General features: G+C 38.0%; 1 protein-coding gene across 1 annotated transcript in view; it reads left to right on the forward strand.

Annotated features, from left to right (window-relative positions):
• The window catches only part of CAPRIN1 (cell cycle associated protein 1), a 28555-nt gene extending 8504 nt beyond the window's left edge, over positions 1–20051 (forward strand). The window contains exons 6-18 of the mRNA XM_010007450.1: positions 2117–2254; positions 3583–3635; positions 3722–3808; positions 8746–8901; positions 9758–9866; positions 10295–10356; positions 12412–12522; positions 13058–13207; positions 13409–13559; positions 15303–15497; positions 16678–16778; positions 17390–17453; positions 18944–20051. Of these exons, the coding sequence (XP_010005752.1) occupies positions 2117–2254; positions 3583–3635; positions 3722–3808; positions 8746–8901; positions 9758–9866; positions 10295–10356; positions 12412–12522; positions 13058–13207; positions 13409–13559; positions 15303–15497; positions 16678–16778; positions 17390–17453; positions 18944–19008 (1442 nt within the window). The 3' untranslated portion in view covers positions 19009–20051. The remainder of the gene's footprint in view (positions 1–2116; positions 2255–3582; positions 3636–3721; positions 3809–8745; positions 8902–9757; positions 9867–10294; positions 10357–12411; positions 12523–13057; positions 13208–13408; positions 13560–15302; positions 15498–16677; positions 16779–17389; positions 17454–18943) is intronic.
• Positions 20052–20546: the final 495 nt, after the last annotated feature.

Raw genomic sequence — 20546 nt, forward strand, 5'->3', positions numbered from 1 at the left:
CTGCTGTTTCAGCAGTATTCTGCTGCTGCTGGTGCTTAGTAGCAATTCTTTGTTTTCTGGAAATGTGTGTGACCTAGGAGCTTTGTCAATAATATGACCTAATATATAAACTGGCATGGCCTTATTTAGTGTGGTGTTCTGCCTCCCCTTGTGTCCTGCAAAAACCTCTGATTTTACCCTAGTTTGATAGATTAATTCTGTAAATCAGGATGTGATCCTTCAGATGGACTTTGCTATAGAAATGTAAATTTTCAGAGCCAACATTAGGCCTTAAGAACATGTCTCTGCTAGGAAGTTGTCTGTTTCTTGTATTGTGAGGAAGTTTTTAAGTCTCTTAATTGGAAATCGGTAGGAAAGTTTTAGGGAGGAATATCCTTTTTTGTAGGTAAAATTCCAGCTCTGGTGTCCCCAGCACAAGAAGGATGTGGACCTGTTGAAACATGTCCAGAGAAGGGCCACAAAAATGATCCGAGGGCTGGACCACCTCTCTTATGAGGACAGGCTGAGGGAGTTGGGGTTGTTCAGCCTGAAGAAGAGAAGGCTCTGGGGGGACCTCATAGTGGCCTTCCAGTACCTGAAGGGAGCCTCCAGGAAAGCTGGGGAAGGACTTTTTACAGGGGCTTGCAGTGAGAGGACAAGGGATAATGGTTTTAAACTGAAAGAAGAGATTTAGGTTAGAGATGAGGCAGGAATTCTTCGGTGTAAGGGTGATGAGACACTGGAACAGGCTGCCCAGTGATGTGGGGGCTCCATCCCCAGAGGTGTTGAAGGGCAGGTTGGATGGGGCTCTGAGTAGCCTGTGCCTATTGGGAGGTGTCCCTGCCCATGCAGGGGAGTTGGAACTCGATGGTCTTTAAGGTCCCTTCCAACTCCAAACATTCTGAAAATTAATTATCCTTATTATATTAGACTAATACAGAACTGTTAGAAGAGTTTTTTGTGTCCTGTTCATAGCAAGTGGAATGATAGTGTTGTAGGTGTATCCAACCTGTTTTATTGAGGAGTTGAAGGTACTACGGCCTTACTGGTAAAGGGAGTTGTTTATTTTGTTGAAATAAAATGTTCTGAGGAACTAGCAATTTAGTACTTTTTAAATTAATACTTGTTCTGCTAGATCTCAAGTCTGAAATGTTTGTGGTATTAGATCTTTTTGAGAGCCTGAAGACATGCACCCTGTTTTTTTGAAAAGGAAGGAGAAAGTATGGGGATAGTTTTCAGGAGAAAGTTGATGAATGCTCCTTGCAGACCTAATCACTCTCTTACTGGATGCAGTTGGGTTGGGTTTTTTGTCTGTTTCAGGATGAGCTTTTAGTGATGTCATTTGCAGCCGTTGCTGGTTTGCTTTGTCTTATAATAGGGATGAATGTTAATGTATTTCTGTGCTTTTCTCTGTGTTTCTATGGATTGATGCAGTGATTATCATTTGCCAGATGTGCACTGTGAAGCTTCCATTTTGAGTCTGTTTTGTTTTTTGTTGGCCTGGACCAGCCAGTAATGCTACCTTGCCAGAGGGGCTGGTTTGGTTTGGATTAAGACATCACAGCACTGTCTGAGGCACTAGGTGCAAGCTTGTGCTTGTTAAGCTTACAAAGGCTGTTCTGAGCACTTCACCTCAGGGCAAGAACCTTCATGAAGGTGGTACCTGTGGAAATTTTTACTGACAGTTTGTTTGTAAGAGGTTGACTTAGAGTAAGGTTTTTTTAATTGGGAAATTACAAATAAAATTGGTTACAGTGGAAATGTCATTGAGTTCCTGAAACTTTCCCCATGGAAAACTAAGCAACCAGAAATGTTTGAAATAACAGGAATAAAAGTATGGTAATGAAATTCATGAACTTTATCTCACTTTGAAGTGTTTCACAAATCTTTTGAAGATTATTATATACTCTTAAGATTCTCTGTGCCTTTCAGATTGTTCTGAACAGAAGTTTATTATTAATTGATGTATTTAATATGGCCTAGTAAGACAGAAGTAGCTCTGTAATAATAGTGTCTGTGGACTAGCTTGGGGCAGCAACATCTTCCCAGCAAAAGGGGGATAAAATTTATCTGATCTTTGGGAAGGAAGATTATTAGGATTGTTCCTGTTAATTTTTTATTTCTTCCATTTTCCTAGATAAAGCTCTAAAAGAGATTGTTGAACGTATTCTTCAAACTAGCTACTTTGATAGCACCCATAACCATCAGAACGGCTTGTGTGAGGAGGAAGAGGCGGCACCTGCACCTGCAGTAGAAGACACTGTAGCAGAAGCTGGTAAGAATACAAAGATCCCTTGGGACTGGCATGATTCTGTTGTGCTGTCTTGTCTGCTTGGATTTATCAGAAGGATTAAATTCCAAATGCAGTTTTAAGTGCAAAAAGCACCTCTCTGAAGTCTTCATGTGTACCAGTTTTTTGAATAGAAATGCGATTCCTTGATAATCAGGTACACATCTAGCAAGGCAACATCTGTAGGAGTGTCAGCTATTCATTCAGCCCTTCTCTGAGCCATGACGAAGAAAAACCAGATTTGCATGCCAGAAGGGTTCTGTAAGGCTGACTCTTGTCAGCTACTTCTTTAGAGGAACCATCATCCTTTCTAATGACCACACCGTAAATATCTTCCGTGATGTGCAAGGAAAAGGGTTATTTTTGTAGCTGTGAAGAGTTAGCTGAAGGAAGGAGCAAAGTCACTTAGTATTATTTGGGTTTGAACACATCTTTCAGCACTTGTCTAATATGTCACTTCCTGAAATAAGAACCCAGGCTAACAACAAAATTATTTAGAAGCAGGTTTGTGCAAATGGAAATTACTGAAAAGTCTCTTTCCTATTTTCTTGTCCTGTAGACCTTCTCATTATGATTTATAAGCAAAATTCTGTTTGTATTAGTTCTGGTTGTCTGAGACTTACATAGTAGTTCCACCAGTTTTAATTGTTACAAGGGAAGAGTTTTTGAAGCTAAGAGTATGCTTACATATTTTAAGAAATTCAAGAATATGGTAATAAACTTGAAGAGAAGATTCATGATCATTTTTCCTTTTTGAGTATGTTGTGGAGAAAGATTGAAGTTTGCAGTAACTGAACATAACTCTTCACAGCAAAAATTTAATGTAGGGGTTTTTTTTCCTTTTTAACTCAAAATTCTGAGAATCTTTGCAGCTTAATTCTCTGTAATGTCCTTATGTTTTTGTTTTGTTCATTTTGAGACACAAGTATAATGTTTACCTATCTTGTAACCATTAGATTTGTTTCTGAAGTCAACAGATATTTAACTGTACAATAATCACAGTAATACTGAGTTTCTAATTTCAGATCTAGTAAAAATCCCATCCCCTTGGAGATGTGTGTCAAGACAACTCCTTCCTTAATGTAAAGCAGGCCTCTAATACTGGATGTTAATAAACGTGTGTCAGTTTTTTTCTTACACCTAGCTGTAGTTCCTACATACTAATTGTCCATTCACAGTAGTTTATCATAAATAACTACTGCAAATATGCATCTGACTTCTTCAAACTTTCACTTTTATTGGGGGAGATTTCTTAATAATTTTTTTTATCTGTAGAGGGTTTTCTATACATAAATGGTGTATTTTTCTTGCAGAACCTGATCCGGTAGAAGAATTTACTGAACCAACCGAAGTTGAATCAACTGAGGTATTATTCACTGGAAAGATTGTCACTTTGTTTAGCTTTAATGTCACTTACTTTTACTTTCATACACTTTCTTATTTTTATTTTAGTATGTAAACAGACAATTCATGGCAGAGACTCAGTTCAGCAGTAGTGAGAAGGAACAGGTAGATGAGTGGACAGTTGAAACGGTTGAGGTAAGATCTTGTGTACTGCAGGTAAAATTGCAATCCCTGTTTCCGCTGACTTGCAATTCATGATAGGTTATAGCACTGCCTCCCTTCTCCCTCAAATACATATATTTAAGTAGGCTTGGACTTGCTACTCTTTTTTAAATTACGTATTTAGCTCAGGAGTACCCAAAATAAAAGCTAAGCTGTTTGCAAGCTAAGTTTGCAGAGAACTCTTGTTCAGTAGTGTCTCGCTTGGGAAATTGGGACTTAGAAGTCTTCGGACTTAGATTTTTTTTGAAGGCTTTTTTTAAGAGAGCTTTGCGGATTTTGAACTTCAGTTACACAGCTGCTGACAGGATGGCCTAGTTGTGTGTTTCAGTGAGCTGTTCCATGGAAAGGGAGCTGAAGATTAGTATCTCAACTAATATATGTTCCAGATTGCATATGCACATAATTTTGAGTTAAAATATGCCTGTATGCATCTCTTCTTTCAATAACTGTAGTTCCAAGTGTTTAACTTGTTACTAGTTTGCTGTTGAGTGAGTGTTCAGTTGTGCTGTTTGTGGTACATTGCTAGTGGGTTCCATTCTAGACTCTAGACTTCACTGCATGTGCAAGTCCATTTTGTTATACTAGAGTTTGTACTTTTCACGTACTGGAAAGGACAAGTTACATGGAGTCATTCAAGAGTTTGGTATGCTGGAAGCTGGGTGGTGTCCATCAGTTAGGAACAGCTATGAGAAACATCTTTCAGGTGCTGGAGACTTAATTTATGATTCAGGCTAGCCTTCTGTATCAGCAAATAGCAGGTGGTCAATTTCTGGATTGTTCCTTGGTGTCTTGAGTCTCTTTAAGTGGAATGGAGTAAGTGTTCATGTCCAAGTGCTGAAAAAGAAAGGAGCCATTTTGATACAGTTTTCTAATCTGCCCAATTTTACATTCAGTCTGGCTGAAATTCGTATCTTATGGTGCTAAAGAACAGAAAGATTTAATAATACTTTGGATGGATGTGAGGCTTCTATAGCTAACTGGACAACTTTGTCATGTCATTAAATGACTTTGGTAGTATCTTGTTATAGTATTCCATTTCTTTACTTAACCCTAAAATATCACTGTTATTGAATGGGATTTAAGAAATCTCTTAGACAAAACCACACATCAACTTCATGCTTGTTTGCAGCATTCTTACAAGAAACAGTATTTTAAAATTAATGCTTGATTTGTCTTGAATTGTGCCCAAATTACATCCAAGTTTCTACCAAGTGTTCAGAGTAGCTTAGAGGTTCAGTTCTCTGTAGTTCTTAATGTAAGTAGTATGGATGAAGACTTTACAGAATGTCCTTATGATTTAAGCCTGTTGTGCTTCCCTTTGCTTTGGAACTATAAAGCTGCACATTGCACAATCTAAAACTCAGATTCTTCATTTTGGAACTAATAATAATAATAATATGGAATAACTGTACTAGTATGGTAGCAGAATTCAGTTTGTGGTTTTGTATCAGACTGATTTCAAAAGCTAATTTTCCACGTCTTTGTCTAGTCAGCTGAATAGAGCAATGCAAAGAACATACACTTCAGCTCTCATTTCTGTCCCAGTTTCTTAGACTATGTACAAATGAGCTGTTTTGAAAAATGTAAAGTTGAGGACTGCCCCTTTATAATGGAAAACTTTATTTTTTCAGATTGCACAGAAAAACAGGAAGTTGAGAATAACTGCTTTTGAAATCACTCTTGCTGTTCTTCCTGGCACCACAATCCCATTTCTCTTGGGAATGCAACTGAATTGTCTTTAGGGATTATAATATACATTGTATAGACCTTTGTGCTCCTCAGCTTAAGGTAGTTGTGGAGTTAGTGTAGTCAGAGCTGTGAATGATAGCTTTTAATTTTGGAAGCTGATGGTTCTGAAGAACACTTACACAGAAGATTCCATTGTTGTTTATGAAGAGGAAGGCTACCACAGACACATCTCTTTTTCAGTAACCCTCAAGTAGATGTGATACATTCAATATTCTGTGCTATCATGTCTGTATTTTGAGAAGTAACAGTGTCTCACATTGATGTTTCTGTATTTTCCAGAAGTTTTCAACCAAAGAATCTACTTCTAAATTATCAAAGTGAATTTGCATTTGGATTATGTGTTTTTTTAACTTTGGTGAATGTGTCCTTTATTGGTAGTAGTGATTTTATTGGTGGAGTTAGTTGTTTGGGATTTTTTGGGTTTGCTGCTGTTGTTGGGGGCTATCATGTCTGTATTTTGAGAAGTAACAGTGTCTCACATTGATGTTTCTGTATTTTCCAGAAGTTTTCAACCAAAGAATCTACTTCTAAATTATCAAAGTGAATTTGCATTTGGATTATGTGTTTTTTTAACTTTGGTGAATGTGTCCTTTATTGGTAGTAGTGATTTTATTGGTGGAGTTAGTTGTTTGGGATTTTTTGGGTTTGCTGCTGTTGTTGGGGTCCTTTGTAGTAAATACCTGAACATGAATCTGCTCATAAAGGGAGTTCTCTGTGTCTTAGAATGGAACTTTGGTTGGATGGATGCCTGTGTATTTTTTGTAGAACTGGAGACTGTTCTGTGACTGCCAGAATACAAGTTAATTCTGGTTGGTTTGTGACTTCATTAAACTTTTGTTTTTACCTCTCCTCCTTTCCTCCTTTGCCCCTTGGCCTTCTGTACCCTGTTATTTTCTCTGATTGTGTCTGGGCAGCTCTGCCTACCAAGAAGGTCAAGGGGCAGGGTGTCAGAAGGCAGGAAGGGTGTCAGAAGGTGAGTGAACAATTTGATGAGTCAAACACTATTTTGCTGAGAGGTTCTTCTCTCCTGAAACAAATTTTTTACTTTGCTGCTGTGCCTCCAAGATGAATGGAGATATATGACTGGGGAGTGGTTTGCTTTTTGAATAATGGTCCAGATACCTGAGTAGTCTCTACCTTTTTCATGCAGCAGACTGTTACAAACTGTTAAGTTTAGAATTACAGCCTGTCCATTGGCAACTTAATATGCAAAACTTGAATTTTTTTTTAGTAGGCTTATCCTACTGTGATTATAATAGATAAAAAATAGATCAAAGTACCTGGTAGTGATGATAAGACTGAAGGAACAGGCTATAAACAGTGTATTTTGACATTTAAAAAAAGAGTTTTGAAAAAGGCAATGTAAAATATTAAGCACCATCTCAAGCTAGTACTTTGTACTATTTGTAGAAAAGGAAAATGTTTGATAAAATTTTGTCCATCAACTTGATTTTTCTTGAAGACAGTGCATTGTTATGAATGACTTGGACTTCACAAGTTGAGTATTGATACTCAGATAACATTTTTGGTGGTAATTTTGTTTGAGATTAGTAGCTCCTGGTTTTACGTCTGAACTTTCATCTAGTCATCTGGTTTTCTTCCTTAATTTTAAAACTTTGTAATGTGCAAGAGGTCTATGTGTGTGCTCTGAATAACACTTTTGTTGGTTTTTTTTCCACTCTTTTAATTTGGAAACAGTCCATAATTTGGAGTCTGGGGACTGTTAAGTACAGCAGAGCAGTCGTGCCTGTTTTCCAGTGTGGGCAGCCTTAGGGTATATTCCATGGGAATTGTCAAATTGCTTCCCCTTAGATGGCTAGTAGGGGAGGTTTGGGTCTGAAGGGAACCTTTCAAGAGGAATGTATGTTGTGGTTTGTTTTTAGTTTTGGTCATAGAATTTATTTGAATCTTACTTGGTTTTAAATTCTCTGTTACAGATGGCTAGGGGTTTGGCCAAAGAAAGTGTCATTGGAGATTGTGAGGCAGTGGCATGTGCAGAAAGTCAAGTTATGTTTGTAAATCTGAGCAAGGAATAGACATACTGGAAGATGCTGTAGGTTTCTTTGAGGGTGGATAAGAGGAAGTTACATTTAAAGTTCAGACCTGTGGTTATAGAACTGGTCTAAAAGAGATCTGTTTTGTTACTTGTCATGACTCCTGTCCAAAAATCTATTTTCTACAGTTCTGGTAAGAGGCCAGGTATTTTATGTAAATATTTTGAACTTTCAGGTGCGTGTGTGCTAATTTACATTGGGTGCAACTGTAAGTTTAAGGCTTACCTGTTCATCTGGAAGATTATTAACAATTAAAAGCTTGTGGGAATAAAGCAGTAGACAAGTTACTGACAATGATATTTTTAAAGGAAGGCTGTTGACGTGAATGCAAATTAAATTGAAAGTATCATTTCCGTATTGGGGAGTTGCCTAAAGAGCGACTGGTTAGGTGTGGGAAAGTGCTACTCTGAGCAGCTTAACTGTCCTTTTCAAGCTATTTTATGATGGATGTTCATAGATGCTTATGTTCAGCTTTTCTGATTGCTCTGCTGTCTGTGATAAGGTGGCATTTGAAAGCATGTTGCTGTTTGTACCTTTGTTTATGTGCTCTGTATTGAAATATGTTGAGTTTCTGCTTTTGGGCTTCTGGTGTCCTCCCATGGTGCTGTCTTGCTGCCTTATCCTCTCCAGCTAGGATAACACTTGAGAATTCAGGTCTAGATGTGGCTATGTAAATTCAAAGTTTTGGAAGTCCTCAGAAAATTCTGACTCTACTTGACATTTACTAAAAAGGCATGAGAAAAGAATTGTTCTCCATGTCTGCATATTTCTGAAACTTACTCTTCCCTGACTTCATTTGAATTCCCAAATGTTGATAAATTGCTGTCTCAAATCCTGCTCTAAAAAAATTCCTTGGCACTGTTCTTATTGGGGAATAAGAATAGATGAGAAGCAAGTAGAGCACACTCTAAACTTTCTCATCCTGTGAAGTGCTTGTTTGAGTAGCTGGCCACCAGCATTGATGTGACTTGACTTACTTCAAGAACACTATAGTAATGATTTGCATAATGATTTAGGCAATAGCCATAAATTTCAAGAACTGCTGAGTCACTTCTGTGCAGCGTTACCTTAAGCTGAAGTTTCAGCCAGTTGTTTGTTTCTTGTTAGGTTGTAAATTCGCTGCAGCAACAGACACAAGCTACATCTCCTCCAGTTCCTGAACCTCACACGCTCACTACTGTGGCTCAAGCAGATCCTCTTGTTAGAAGGCAGCGGGTACAGGACCTCATGGCCCAGATGCAGGGCCCATATAACTTCATGCAGGTATGTTGAACCCACCCTGGCACTGCAAAGCTGCAACCAAGAAACAAGATAGCACTTTCTGGCTGTTAGCTGTGATCAAAAGAGTCCGCTGTAGTTTATTCTAAAAATACAGCACTGTCCATTTTGCAAGACCGTTTTATGTCAAGAACTCAGCCAAAGCCTGCAGGCATGTATTGCTGTCTAAGTACAATTAGAATGTTGTTTAGCTTTTCTGCTCTTCTTGCACTAAGTCTACAGATAAGACAAACTTGTGCATCACTAGGTGCTGTATATAATGTATTCTGCTTAAGTGATACCAGCTGTAAAATATCCCTTGTATTAAGGTAGTTCCGAATTTTGTCTTACAAAAACCTCTACTACATGTGAGGAGCTGGGTTGCCTCTTGAAGGCTGACTTCTAACATGCAAAGTTAAAACAACCAGAAATGCATTGGGGAATAATGGAATACATCAGAAAAAGCCTCTCCTCTTCCTTCACAAAGGAGAGTAGACACACACCTTGGAAGCAAATGAGGCATCCACCACTTATGCTTCTTTTTTGTTTCTTCCCACAAAGTGCTAATTTAGGATAAAGAATAAAGCTTAGTTTACTACCTGTTCTGTCTGTGAAAGACTCCCTCCAGTTAATCTTTTTGTAATATAAGTTCCAATTTGTATACATGGACTGAATTTTTCTTGCAATAAGTATATTTTGGAATTTTTAAATCCATAATGTATTTAAAATGTCTGGTAAACCCAGCAGTTTTGTAACTCTGGACTAAGCTTCTTTTATTGTGCCTGGTCAGCTCTGTACTCTGAATGTTAATATTTTTTTAAAAAGAGTAAATTGGATTTGACTGTTCTTATTTTTTTATCAGGATTCTATGCTGGAGTTTGAGAACCAAACACTTGATCCTGCCATTGTATCTGCACAGCCCATGAATCCAGCACAGAATTTGGACATGCCACAAATGGTTTGCCCTCCAGGTTTGTAATGGTAAATCCTAAACATAAATATCAGGCAAGCCTGCAAGTCATGTCATTAGACATAATAACGGGCTCACTACATCACTACTGAAGTGTGTTTTTCTCTAAACATGTTACATGTAGACCTGGGATTCCCACTTGACTTCTGGGTTTTGCTTGGAAGTGTGGAACGTTTTAAATGTTCTTTAAATGGGCAAAATATAGTTTTGCTTAGTCTTTTGGAAATTGCTGGATTGTTTTGGACAACTGGGAAAAACATACTTTGCATGGAAATGGTACTTGATGTTCTGAGTAGAGCTTTGTCATGCTCAAAGCGTAATTGTCTTTTCAATGCTGAGCTCACAAATAACTGAATTGGATAAGATGATAATGCTATTCTGTAAAAGGTTTGATTGTACAATGTAATGAGTGAAATTATTTTCCTTCAGTTCATGCTGAGTCAAGACTTGCCCAGCCTAATCAAGTTCCTGTGCAACCAGAAGCTACACAGGTAAAATGTTCAGTAAACTGTACAATATATTTTCATCTTGATTTATGTTATAATAGGATTTAATTCATAACTATATGAGAAACTCAAAAAGCTGAAGTTCTGATTTTGGAAATTGGGTTATCTCCATTATCTCTTCAGCATTGTTACTTATGGGCATTGCTCTGCAGTTTTTATGCTGTCCAGACATTGCATATTTTCTGTAATGGAGCCTTATGAGGCATTTCCCTGTTTGGAAAACTGTTTGGTTCAAGGTTTGTACAAACAGGTTTGTTGAGGAAACTGCATTTAGAATTAGAGGAATCTTAAGCTGAGAGGCGCAAGCATGGAAGCAGTTGCAGTTTGCACTGCTCATCCTCATGGTCCAGTGTGGACTTCTCAGCAGTTACCAATTCTTTCAGTCAATCTTCAGATTTGGTGTGTGGATGTGATTTTCATTTCTCAAATAGATTTTTGTGTGCCTGTGTGTTAGGTTTCCATCATGGAAAACCTGTATTCCATGTGACAGTGATGAATTTTAAATAATTTTTTCATATTAGAGAGGAAGGACTTCAGAATGGTGCTCTGTGTATTCGTCTAATCTGTGCAGTTTAACTTGAGATTTCTCTGTGCATTCTGTTCAAGATGGATTGGTAATTTGACAGAGGAAAGCAAGTTGTCCTTTACTTACTTGTGACAGAAATGCCAAAACCAAAATGGCTTTGTTTGAGAGCTGTCTGTATCTGTTCAAGTGGGCATCAGACCACAGATGGATTTAATGGATTAACTATAGAGTTTGTGGTGTTGTTTTTGACTTCTTTTGTTAAGGATTAGTCCCAGTTGCCTGCTTAGACAACATTTCAATACTGGAGCACTCAGAGTTAGTGTGAATGCTGTTTTTCAGTTGAGCTTTCCAGAAATTCCAGTTGAAGTAGGATCACTTAATCATGCTTCTGCAGCATATACATGATGAATTTGCCTTTTTGTTACTGTGTGTCAGCTTCTTAAGGAGTTGTCTGGTGATTAAAGAGCTGGATGATTTTATGTTAAGCATGTATGGCATCTCTGAAGGACTTTGCTGGTCTCAAGTAGTGAATCTGATCTCCCAAGTAGTAAACCTAATCCCTGTAAGCATTTGGAAACTGGGAGAAAAATGTGGATAGAATGTAGATCGTGGAGTAATGGTAGTATAAACTGCTTACATTATCTTGCCCAGATTAGATCTGCAATTTTAATTCACTGTTTTGTATGGAAACAAAACAGGGTGTTTTTTTTTTTTTTTTTTTTCTGTATTTATTATTTGTTGAAGTTCTAATACTTTGAGAAATTTTGGTTTGTAGGTGTAGAACAATTTTTTTGGCAGCTTTCTGTACACTAGCTTCTATTTTGCTGTTAAATTATGTCTGTGATTACTTCAGTGGGTTTTTTTTGTTTTTCTTACTTCAAATAGTGCTGCCAGTGATTCCCTTGGGGATTTTGGAAGCAGTAGAAAAATTGCCTCTTACTTTTGAATGTGAGCAGGTGATGGGAACACACCCATCAGTTGTTATCAGTTGCCTCTTAAAGGCCCCAGTAGCCTTAAATACAAAGTCCTCTGCTTTGTTGGCTAGAGTTTTCACTGGGCTGTGTGTAGGGGAGCAGAGGTTGTATAATGAGCAAATTCAGTCCATTGGATACCAGCACTTCCCTACTTTTGTAGGAGCTTGGAGTTCTTTCATTTAAACTTCTTTATATTTCCCTCTGTTTCTGTTATTCCTTAGTTTTATGTAATGGTAGTTGGGGTTGCATAAGGAAATTAGAAGGATGTTTCTTCATTAAAAGCAACCACATGTCCAGCCAATTCAGAAATACCCACGGAATAAAATCTGGCAGGGAGTGGATGCTGTGTCATTTAGAATATATATCAAGATGAGGTGGTTTTGTTTTAAAAGCAGTCAATTTGTAATGGTAGTAAAGATCTGCTGGAATACATCCTTTTACTGGAGAGTACCAATCATTCCAGAGTTCTCTTGATACTTTTTATAAACCTGTGTGTGAGCATCAGCTGACTTTTGGGGGCCTTGGGGTTTATTTTGTCAGGTTCCTTTGGTTTCTTCTACAAGTGAGGGATATACAGCCTCCCAACCCATGTATCAGCCTTCTCACACAACAGAGCAACGGCCACAGAAAGAATCAATTGACCAGATTCAGGCAAGTCAGATTTCACAAGGGTGGGAAGGACTCTGCTTGCAGGTGTAATCCAATGTTAGTCTGTGCTTCTCAGTAAATAAAGTTTTGGAGTTTTTAGTTACTTTTTGATAGGGCTGCTTCAGTTCTGTTTAACTTCAGAATTTTGAGCCTGTGACCAGTAAGTCCTTCATTGTAAGACTTTTAATTTACAAGATTGTTCAGTTAGAAGAAACATGCCAGCATCAGCTTAAGAGCATCACTGTTGTCTTAGGAAATGTGATTTATTTTTTTACATTGGCTAGACGTTAGCCCAGAAACCTTTTCAGTTCCCCTTGTAGTTTTTTCTAGTTGTGTTTCAAGTTAATGAGGGAGAAGACTGGTAGGTTTTTCCTCTCCCATTATGCTGTTGTGAATGAGGCTGTTCAGCTAAAGTAAATAATACTCCTGTTGAGGTGAATCTGAGGTGTCATCACTTTCTTTTTTCAAGTGAAATTTTCAAGTTAAATCTTCTGTGTAACTCAAAAGCTGCTAAAATGTTACCTGTTTTAATTACCAGGCTTCGATGTCACTGAGTGCAGACCAGAGCCCATCATCATCATCCCTTCCCACTGCATCCCAGCCTCAAGTGTTCCAGACTGGATCTAGCAAACCTTTGCATAGCAGCGGTATCAATGTTAATGCAGCTCCATTCCAGTCCATGCAAACAGTAAGTAGTCGATTAATACTGAATCCCTTTATTTTAGTTGTCATTCCTTGTGTTGTTATACGAACACTGGAATCGATTGTGTAATTCCATAAAATAGTCTTTGCTATTCACATTTCTCAGGCTTACATACTTCTTTACATCATGCAATGAGGAATTGTAAAAAATGAATTGGACCAGAGAGCTATTTTTCTGCCATTGTAGGTATTCAACATGAATGCACCTGTTCCTCCTGTTAATGAGCCAGAAACCCTTAAGCAGCAAAATCAGTACCAGGCCAGTTACAACCAGAGTTTCTCCAGTCAGCCTCACCAAGTAGAACAATCAGATCTTCAGCAAGAGCAACTCCAGACAGGTAAACTTACTTTAGCAAAAACTGAAATGACAGAAGCTTCAGTGGAGCAGATGATCAGGTTGTGAAGTCCTAGATTGATGTATCAGAACATGTCACACAGTCTCAAATGTTCCTAGTCTTGCAAAGCTTACCCCTGAACAGTACAATTTTTTTGATCATGTGTCATGGTTTGAAAATCCAATCAGGGGTGAAATTCAGTATCTGTATTTCCAGCTGTTAAAAGAATTTTGCCACTTGATTCAGTTTTATATGGATTTTAAAAAAACATTAACAGGATTAAGGATTATTCTACAGAGGAAAGCAGTATAGTAGAGTACTTGCTCTGCAAAGATCTGGATGATCCTTAAATCTGCTTTTAAAAAATTGTACTATTTGAGATGACATTTTAAAAAGGAAATAGTAAGCTAGAATTGGGAGCAGATATATGCTACTTATCCCAGATGGTGCAGTGGTAACAAAGATGTAGAATCTTTTGCTAGAATCAGTTAGACAGCGTTTGAATACAGCAGGCAAAATGCTTTCCAAGTCAGCAACTTGAGAAGGAACGAACAATGAAATGTACATACAAAGCTGCTGTTCTACCAGCAGTTCTCTCTTGCCGCTGAAGTAAAATTGGCAGAGATAGGTTTTGAGGGAAGGACACAGATCAGAGATTGTAAGAGTGAAATGCTAATAACTACTGAAGGTAGAGTAGGGGAAAAGAGTCAGATCCTTTTTCTCTGTAACTGATGATGATTTTGAAATTTGTCTTCCTTGCAAGCTGGGATACTGGGATGGGTGAATGACAAGAGGGAGAACCAGATTCTCGTTGTTCATCTGTATGTTTTTAGAGTCATGTACATACAGCACAAGGCAAAAAGACAGTCTGGGGAATGCTGGTGTTGAAAGTGGGCCATGCAATATTAAATGTGTAACTTACTGGAACAGTAAGTGGAACTGTCAGTACATGGAACATGCAGTGGCCTTAGAACAAAACCTGAACACATTAAACACTTAAAAGGATGAGCACTTCTTGCATTCCATGAGAATGAGTGGGAAGCCGGGGAGAAGGGAGCTCTGTGGCTGAGTGAAGTAGGTGTAAACTTGTGCTCCCTATTGGGTGATTTCCTGCCTACAAGAGGGACTTAGTACTTGCAAATTTTCTTTGATGCATTGCTTCAGCATTTTGGGTATCAGGCTAAATTTTACAGCTGTTTTGCTCTTTTATTACACTTAGGGAGCCTGTAGACCTCAGGTTACTTTTGTAATCCACTTAATTCCTGGGTGGCAGCTCTGTTAAAATGTTCCGATCAATCCCAAGTTAGAACTACACCTAACAGAATTGAGTCAGTGAGCACAGAGATTTCTTAGTGGCTCTCAGCCCCTTCAGAGAAGGTTACAAAACTGAGTTAACTTAGTCATACTGTTTTTTCCAGAGTTACTGTTGCCTATTTTTGAAGGGTTTTAATAGCACAGGAAAATTACACCTGCATTAGGAATAGTTTCTGAACTTACATAAGAGACTTCTTGATGCTGACTTAAATCAACTCTCCACAATTTCTGAGTTGTTTTAATATTGTGGATTGTCTGACTCATGAACTTGCTTCTTTATTCTGCAGCTTATATTTCTTGAGCATTTACTGAGCATTTTTTGATGTGTTCTTTGTATTTCGAAGGTTTCAGTGTTGAGCATGTATAGGTGGGAACATAAATCAACAAACACAGACTTTTGTACTTCCTTTTTTCTTTCCGCTTCCAAACTAGTGGTTGGTACTTACCACGGTTCCCCAGACCAGACTCACCAAGTGGCAGGTAACCACCAGCAACCTCCCCAGCAGAATACTGGATTTCCAAGGAACAGTCAGCCTTACTACAACAGTCGAGGAGTGTCTCGTGGGGGATCACGTGGGGCTCGTGGCTTAATGAACGGTTACAGGGGACCGGCAAATGGATTTAGAGGTGAACACCTTCATTAAACTCTCATTTGACTTTCACTTCTTTCTGGAAGCATCATGTACAGATACCAAGTGCTAAACTGACCTACTCTTGCTATATACTGTAGGAAGTATCTCAAAAATTGCATTTGCTTTAACCAACTTAAGGAACTTGAATTGTAGGTGTTTGTTTAGGCTTTTTACTCGGATGTAAACAAGCACTTTTTCTGTTCAGTGCTACAGGGTTAGTGTTTAATTGTGCATCTACTGCAAGTATAAGTAAACATGGAAATACCCAACAGAATTTCACAACTGTCAAGTGAGGAATTTACATACCAGTTGAAATTTCAAAAATGTTTATTTCCAGTTATGGTAGAACCAGTGTATTTCAAGAGTTCCTTGTTTCATTATATTGAGAGCAGGCTTGATAATGTAGAAATATCAGAACAAAAAAGTCCAGAAGTCATTATTCTTGAGGCAGTTACGAGGACTAGAGGAATGATACTGTAGTTTTGGGTAAATTAAAATCTTCTTGATTCTTTGAGATTTTTTTATGTCACTGTCAATGTTGTGAAGATGTGTGTGTTAGAATGGGAGAGACATGGTTTCTTTGTCAAGTGTTCTGGGTTTAGACTAATGGATACAGCAGTGTGTGCTCTTGCCATGTTCTTTATGATATGGATGGAGAGCAGAGGAGAAACCCATTTAACAAAAATAGACCTGATGCTAGTAGGGAATGCAGTGGCCACTATCTGTCTGTTTTAAATTGTTCTGGTTTCCATATGTTAGACCCTTGGGACTGGAACAATCATTGGACATGGTTCCCAGCACTCAGGAGAGTCTTGGCTTAGAAGCAGCTTCTTGCCTGAGTTGGTTGTTGTGGCCTTGCAGGGCACAGCTTTTACCTTTAGATCCTAGGTTTATGTTTAGCTCTGGATTGAACATTATGCAAATCGAACTTCAAATTACTAGAGAAATGCATTGAATTGCCATTGCTTCCCAGTTATGAGGTCTTCATTCTTGCTTCTGGGAATAGTATTAGCACTAATGTTGCAAACATTGGCTTTACTTGCAGTTAAACAGTACTTACTGAAGGGGCAGTTTTCCTCAGGTTCAGCTAAAATGCTGTTATTGCTTTTTTTTTAATGTCATATAAAGCGTGAGGCTGTCATTTCCAAGTGAGAGACTTGTGCTCTGTTCCCTAGGAGGATATGATGGCTACCGACCTTCCTTTTCCAGCACTCCAAACAGTGGGTACACGCAGCCCCAGTTCAGTGCTCCTCGGGATTACTCCAACTACCAGCGGGTAAGATACCTTCATGTTGTGCCAGTCTAGAATAGAAAAAAAAAAAAAGCATCCATCAGCAAAAGCTCTCAAATCTGTTAGTTAAAACTTTTCCAAGGCCTTTTTTTATTGCTCATAAAGACAGAAGTTTCAGGTACTAAACAGGTATTTTAAAAGAGCAGAATATGAAATGGCTGATTATAACTGGGAAACGTGTTCTGTTTGGCTAATGGTTCTCTGCAGGAATTGGCTTAGAGCAAGGTCAAGTGAATTCTAAAAAACTTTTCCTAAATATAATTATTTTCACAACTTTGTCAGAAAAAAGACCATAAATCCATTTAAATAAACTTTTTCATTATTAATGTAATTTACATTTCTTATGTTGAACATACCTTGTAACTGGAGAGAGAATTTGTTATTTTATGTTCTAATATACCTGCTAGGTACTAGTATGTGTAAGGATTTATTTTTCTAAGATCACTATAAACTAAGGAAATGCTAGATGTTGCAGTCACAAATGTTTTGTCAATGCATATTGTTCTTAAAGCTTTTTATTTTATTGGCAGTTAACAGCCTCCTGAAACATAATGCCCAGGTTTTATATCACAGCCCTTTTAATTTCTTTGCTTCAGGATGGGTACCAACAGAACTTCAAGCGTGGCTCTGGACAGAGTGGACCTCGGGGAGCTCCTAGAGGTAATGCCTGAGTAGTGAAGAATGTATTTGGGTTGAAGGGAAGTTTTTGATCCAACTTCTGAAGTTTTGCATTTAAAAAGAAACCTCACTCCCTATTCAGCGGGTCACAGTTGAAGAATAAGCTTACTTGCCTCTGACCTCAGTGTTGACTCTGCTTTTGAACAGAGGTTGGACTTGGAGGACCTCTTGAGGTCTCTGCTGACTTTAATTATACTGTGATTGTTTGAACTTGGTGGAGCTTTAGCTGGCTATTCAGTGAGGAATGCTTTACCAAGAAGTTAAAACAACAATTGCTTTTGACATGTTAAATGTAGCAGAACTCTGTTGCTTTTCGTTCATGAAAGCCTTAGGAAAGTGACTTTTTTTGTGTGAGGTTTATCATGACATGAAATCTGCTTACTAGGTTCACTAGTAGTTTGTAAGTAAGACATGTTTATAGAGCAGACCAGAGACTTGAGCTGGCTGTCAGCCTTCAAAATTGTATGTTACTCTGCTGCACTCAAAGTTGTCCTGCTGCATCTGTTGTGGAGGTCTCTTTTGATCTAAGGATACAGAACATCCCTCCATGCTCATCTGTTCTTTGATCCTATAGAAATGTTGCTTTAGATTATTGAGGTATGTTCTCCTATAGCTTCATATGAGTGTTTACCATGTGTTTGAGAAGACAAAACCAAAAATCCCACATATATAATGAGACTGTAGTTGAAAGTCTATATTTTATTTTCAAAACTGTTTCCACAGTGAGATTGTTGGTGATGAGAAGGTCTTCTGTCTTGATGCAGATGTTTCCGTGAGAATCTTGAGCACTTTGTCACTGAGGACAGCTTGAGGCTGTACCTTGCCCTGTCTGAAACCACAGTTCTTTCGTGGTAGTTGGAAGAGTTCTGTCCTTGACTGTCCTGGTACTGACAGCCTGACAATGTGGAACTTGGGCCTGAAGTTTAGTGTAATTTCAGGTTGTGATGAAACGCGGAGTGTGTTTTAGGAAACAGTTTTAATGAAAGGGAGTCTTGAGGTTTGTTGTCAAGGTTATGCAGGCAAGTAAGATTCCCCAAGTAACCTAAAATTCTTGTGTACTGAGTGTGAGCTACAGGCAGTCTCTTTCTTAAGGAAGGAAGAAAAAAATGGAAGTTAAAATACCAGTAGTTAGCTAACAGTACTTTAATTTAAAAGACAATAAACCAATTATTCTTCAAACTACTGCAGAAAGTTGTCATTTTAGTCTTATGTTCATATCTATGTGACTTGATGTATTTTATTTTGTTTTTACTTGAAGTGATTATAACTGTAGTTTTGGGGGGAAAAAAAAGCTGCAAACTGTAAAGAGAGGTTACATGCTGTTGAGTTGTGATTTGAAGGAGCTTTTAGAACCATATATGGTCTAGATACACACCTGGGAATTCTTACCCAGATTATACAAGAGCTTTTAAGAATTTTTTTTAAATAACCTGATTTTATGTGTAATTCAAGTGCCTTTTTATGTTTCTTAGGTCGTGGAGGGCCCCCAAGACCAAACAGAGGGATGCCTCAAATGAATGCTCAGCAAGTGAATTAAAGAAATTCACAGGATTATGTTAAACGCCAAAAACACACTGGCCAGTGTACTATACATGTTACCAGAAGAGTTATTATCTATTTGTTCTCCCTTACAGGAAGTTTGTTGTAAAGGGACTATTTTCATTACCCATAATGACAGGACTACAGTTGCCAGCTTTATTTTACCTGGATATGGAAAGGAACGAAACAACGTTTACGCTGCATGTTCTGTCCTAAGCATCATCTTGAGCCTTGCACATGAGATTCAGATTCCTCACCCTTGCTAAGAATAAAGCAACAAAGGCAATTTTCAGGGTGATCCAATCTCCATGGTTAACTGAAGTGGCAGGAAAAAGCAAAGACTCACTTCTGACATTTAAGTGATCTAAAAAAAAATTAAATAAAAGCTACAAATACATAAAGATTTGCTGTGATGGCAGTTGACAAAACTTAAAGTTCCCATGAAAGGATGGAAAAGGTGAAGTGTGGCTTTGTAGAGCAACTGCATTTCAGCTTTTTCTTAATTAAATTGAAGCACTGAACAGTGGAAGATGGATAGTAATGCATATTTCCCTAAATAAATAGGCTTTTAGCCAGTTTTTGACAAAGAAGCAGCACCCTTAGCTACAGCACTCCTCATCACCAGGGCCCTGTTTCTGTGGCTAAGGATTTAAGATCGCTTGCATAACTGCTAATGTAATTATGTAATTTTTTAAAAAAAGAAAAATGAAAAAAAAAGAGCTTTGATTTGGCACTTCAACAAAATTTTGCAACAAATGTGAGATATAATCTGGATGGCCACTGTATGTTTGATGTGAAGTATTTAGATATCTCTTTGAAACACTTTTAAGTTTCTTTGATAGCAATGACTTTTGTAAGGATTGGTGTTTCTCTGCCATTCCTTATGACTTGCACATTGTCTGTCACTAATACTTGACCTTGCTGTATTATCACCTAAATAACTGATGCCGGTACTGATGGAAATCTCTAATGGATAATCATAACACTTTTGGTCACATGTCCTTTTGTCTCTCCTGCAGCCTTGAAGGTTTTAAGAAATCTCAAATGCCCGCTGCTGCTGCCCTTTTAATTGCTATCTTTTGAAAAGCACCAATATGTGTTTGAATTGATTTCCCCTTTTAAGGGAAATTACAGCCAGCAGTTACAGTTCTAATGGTATAAGCAAGACAAATAAAACATGTTTATAAAAATTGTATCCTGGAACACTGGTTTTCAACGACTGAAACAAGTTTAATGTAGTGGGGTGACATTTCATAAGGTTGGTTGGTTGTTGGTTTGTTGTTTTTTTTTTTCCCCCGATCCTCTTTTTCCTGAATAGATGTAATCCCTCCTCCTATTTTCCTGATTTTATTCTAATAGCTGTAACTTCTTCTGGGAAGCTTTTCTTTTTATAGACTTTCCTTTTCATCAAGGCAGCAATGTATAAAAGTAATGCCATAAGACTGGGAGCTGGAAAATACCGAGTCTTATTCGGGTTTTACTGCATACTTGTGGTATAACCTTTGGAAAAATCACTTGTGCCTACCTTTTGTGCAC

The sequence above is a fragment of the Chaetura pelagica genome, unplaced genomic scaffold, assembly GCF_000747805.2.
Source record: "Chaetura pelagica isolate M959 unplaced genomic scaffold, ChaPel_1.0 scaffold401, whole genome shotgun sequence".
NCBI lineage: Eukaryota > Metazoa > Chordata > Aves > Apodiformes > Apodidae > Chaetura > Chaetura pelagica.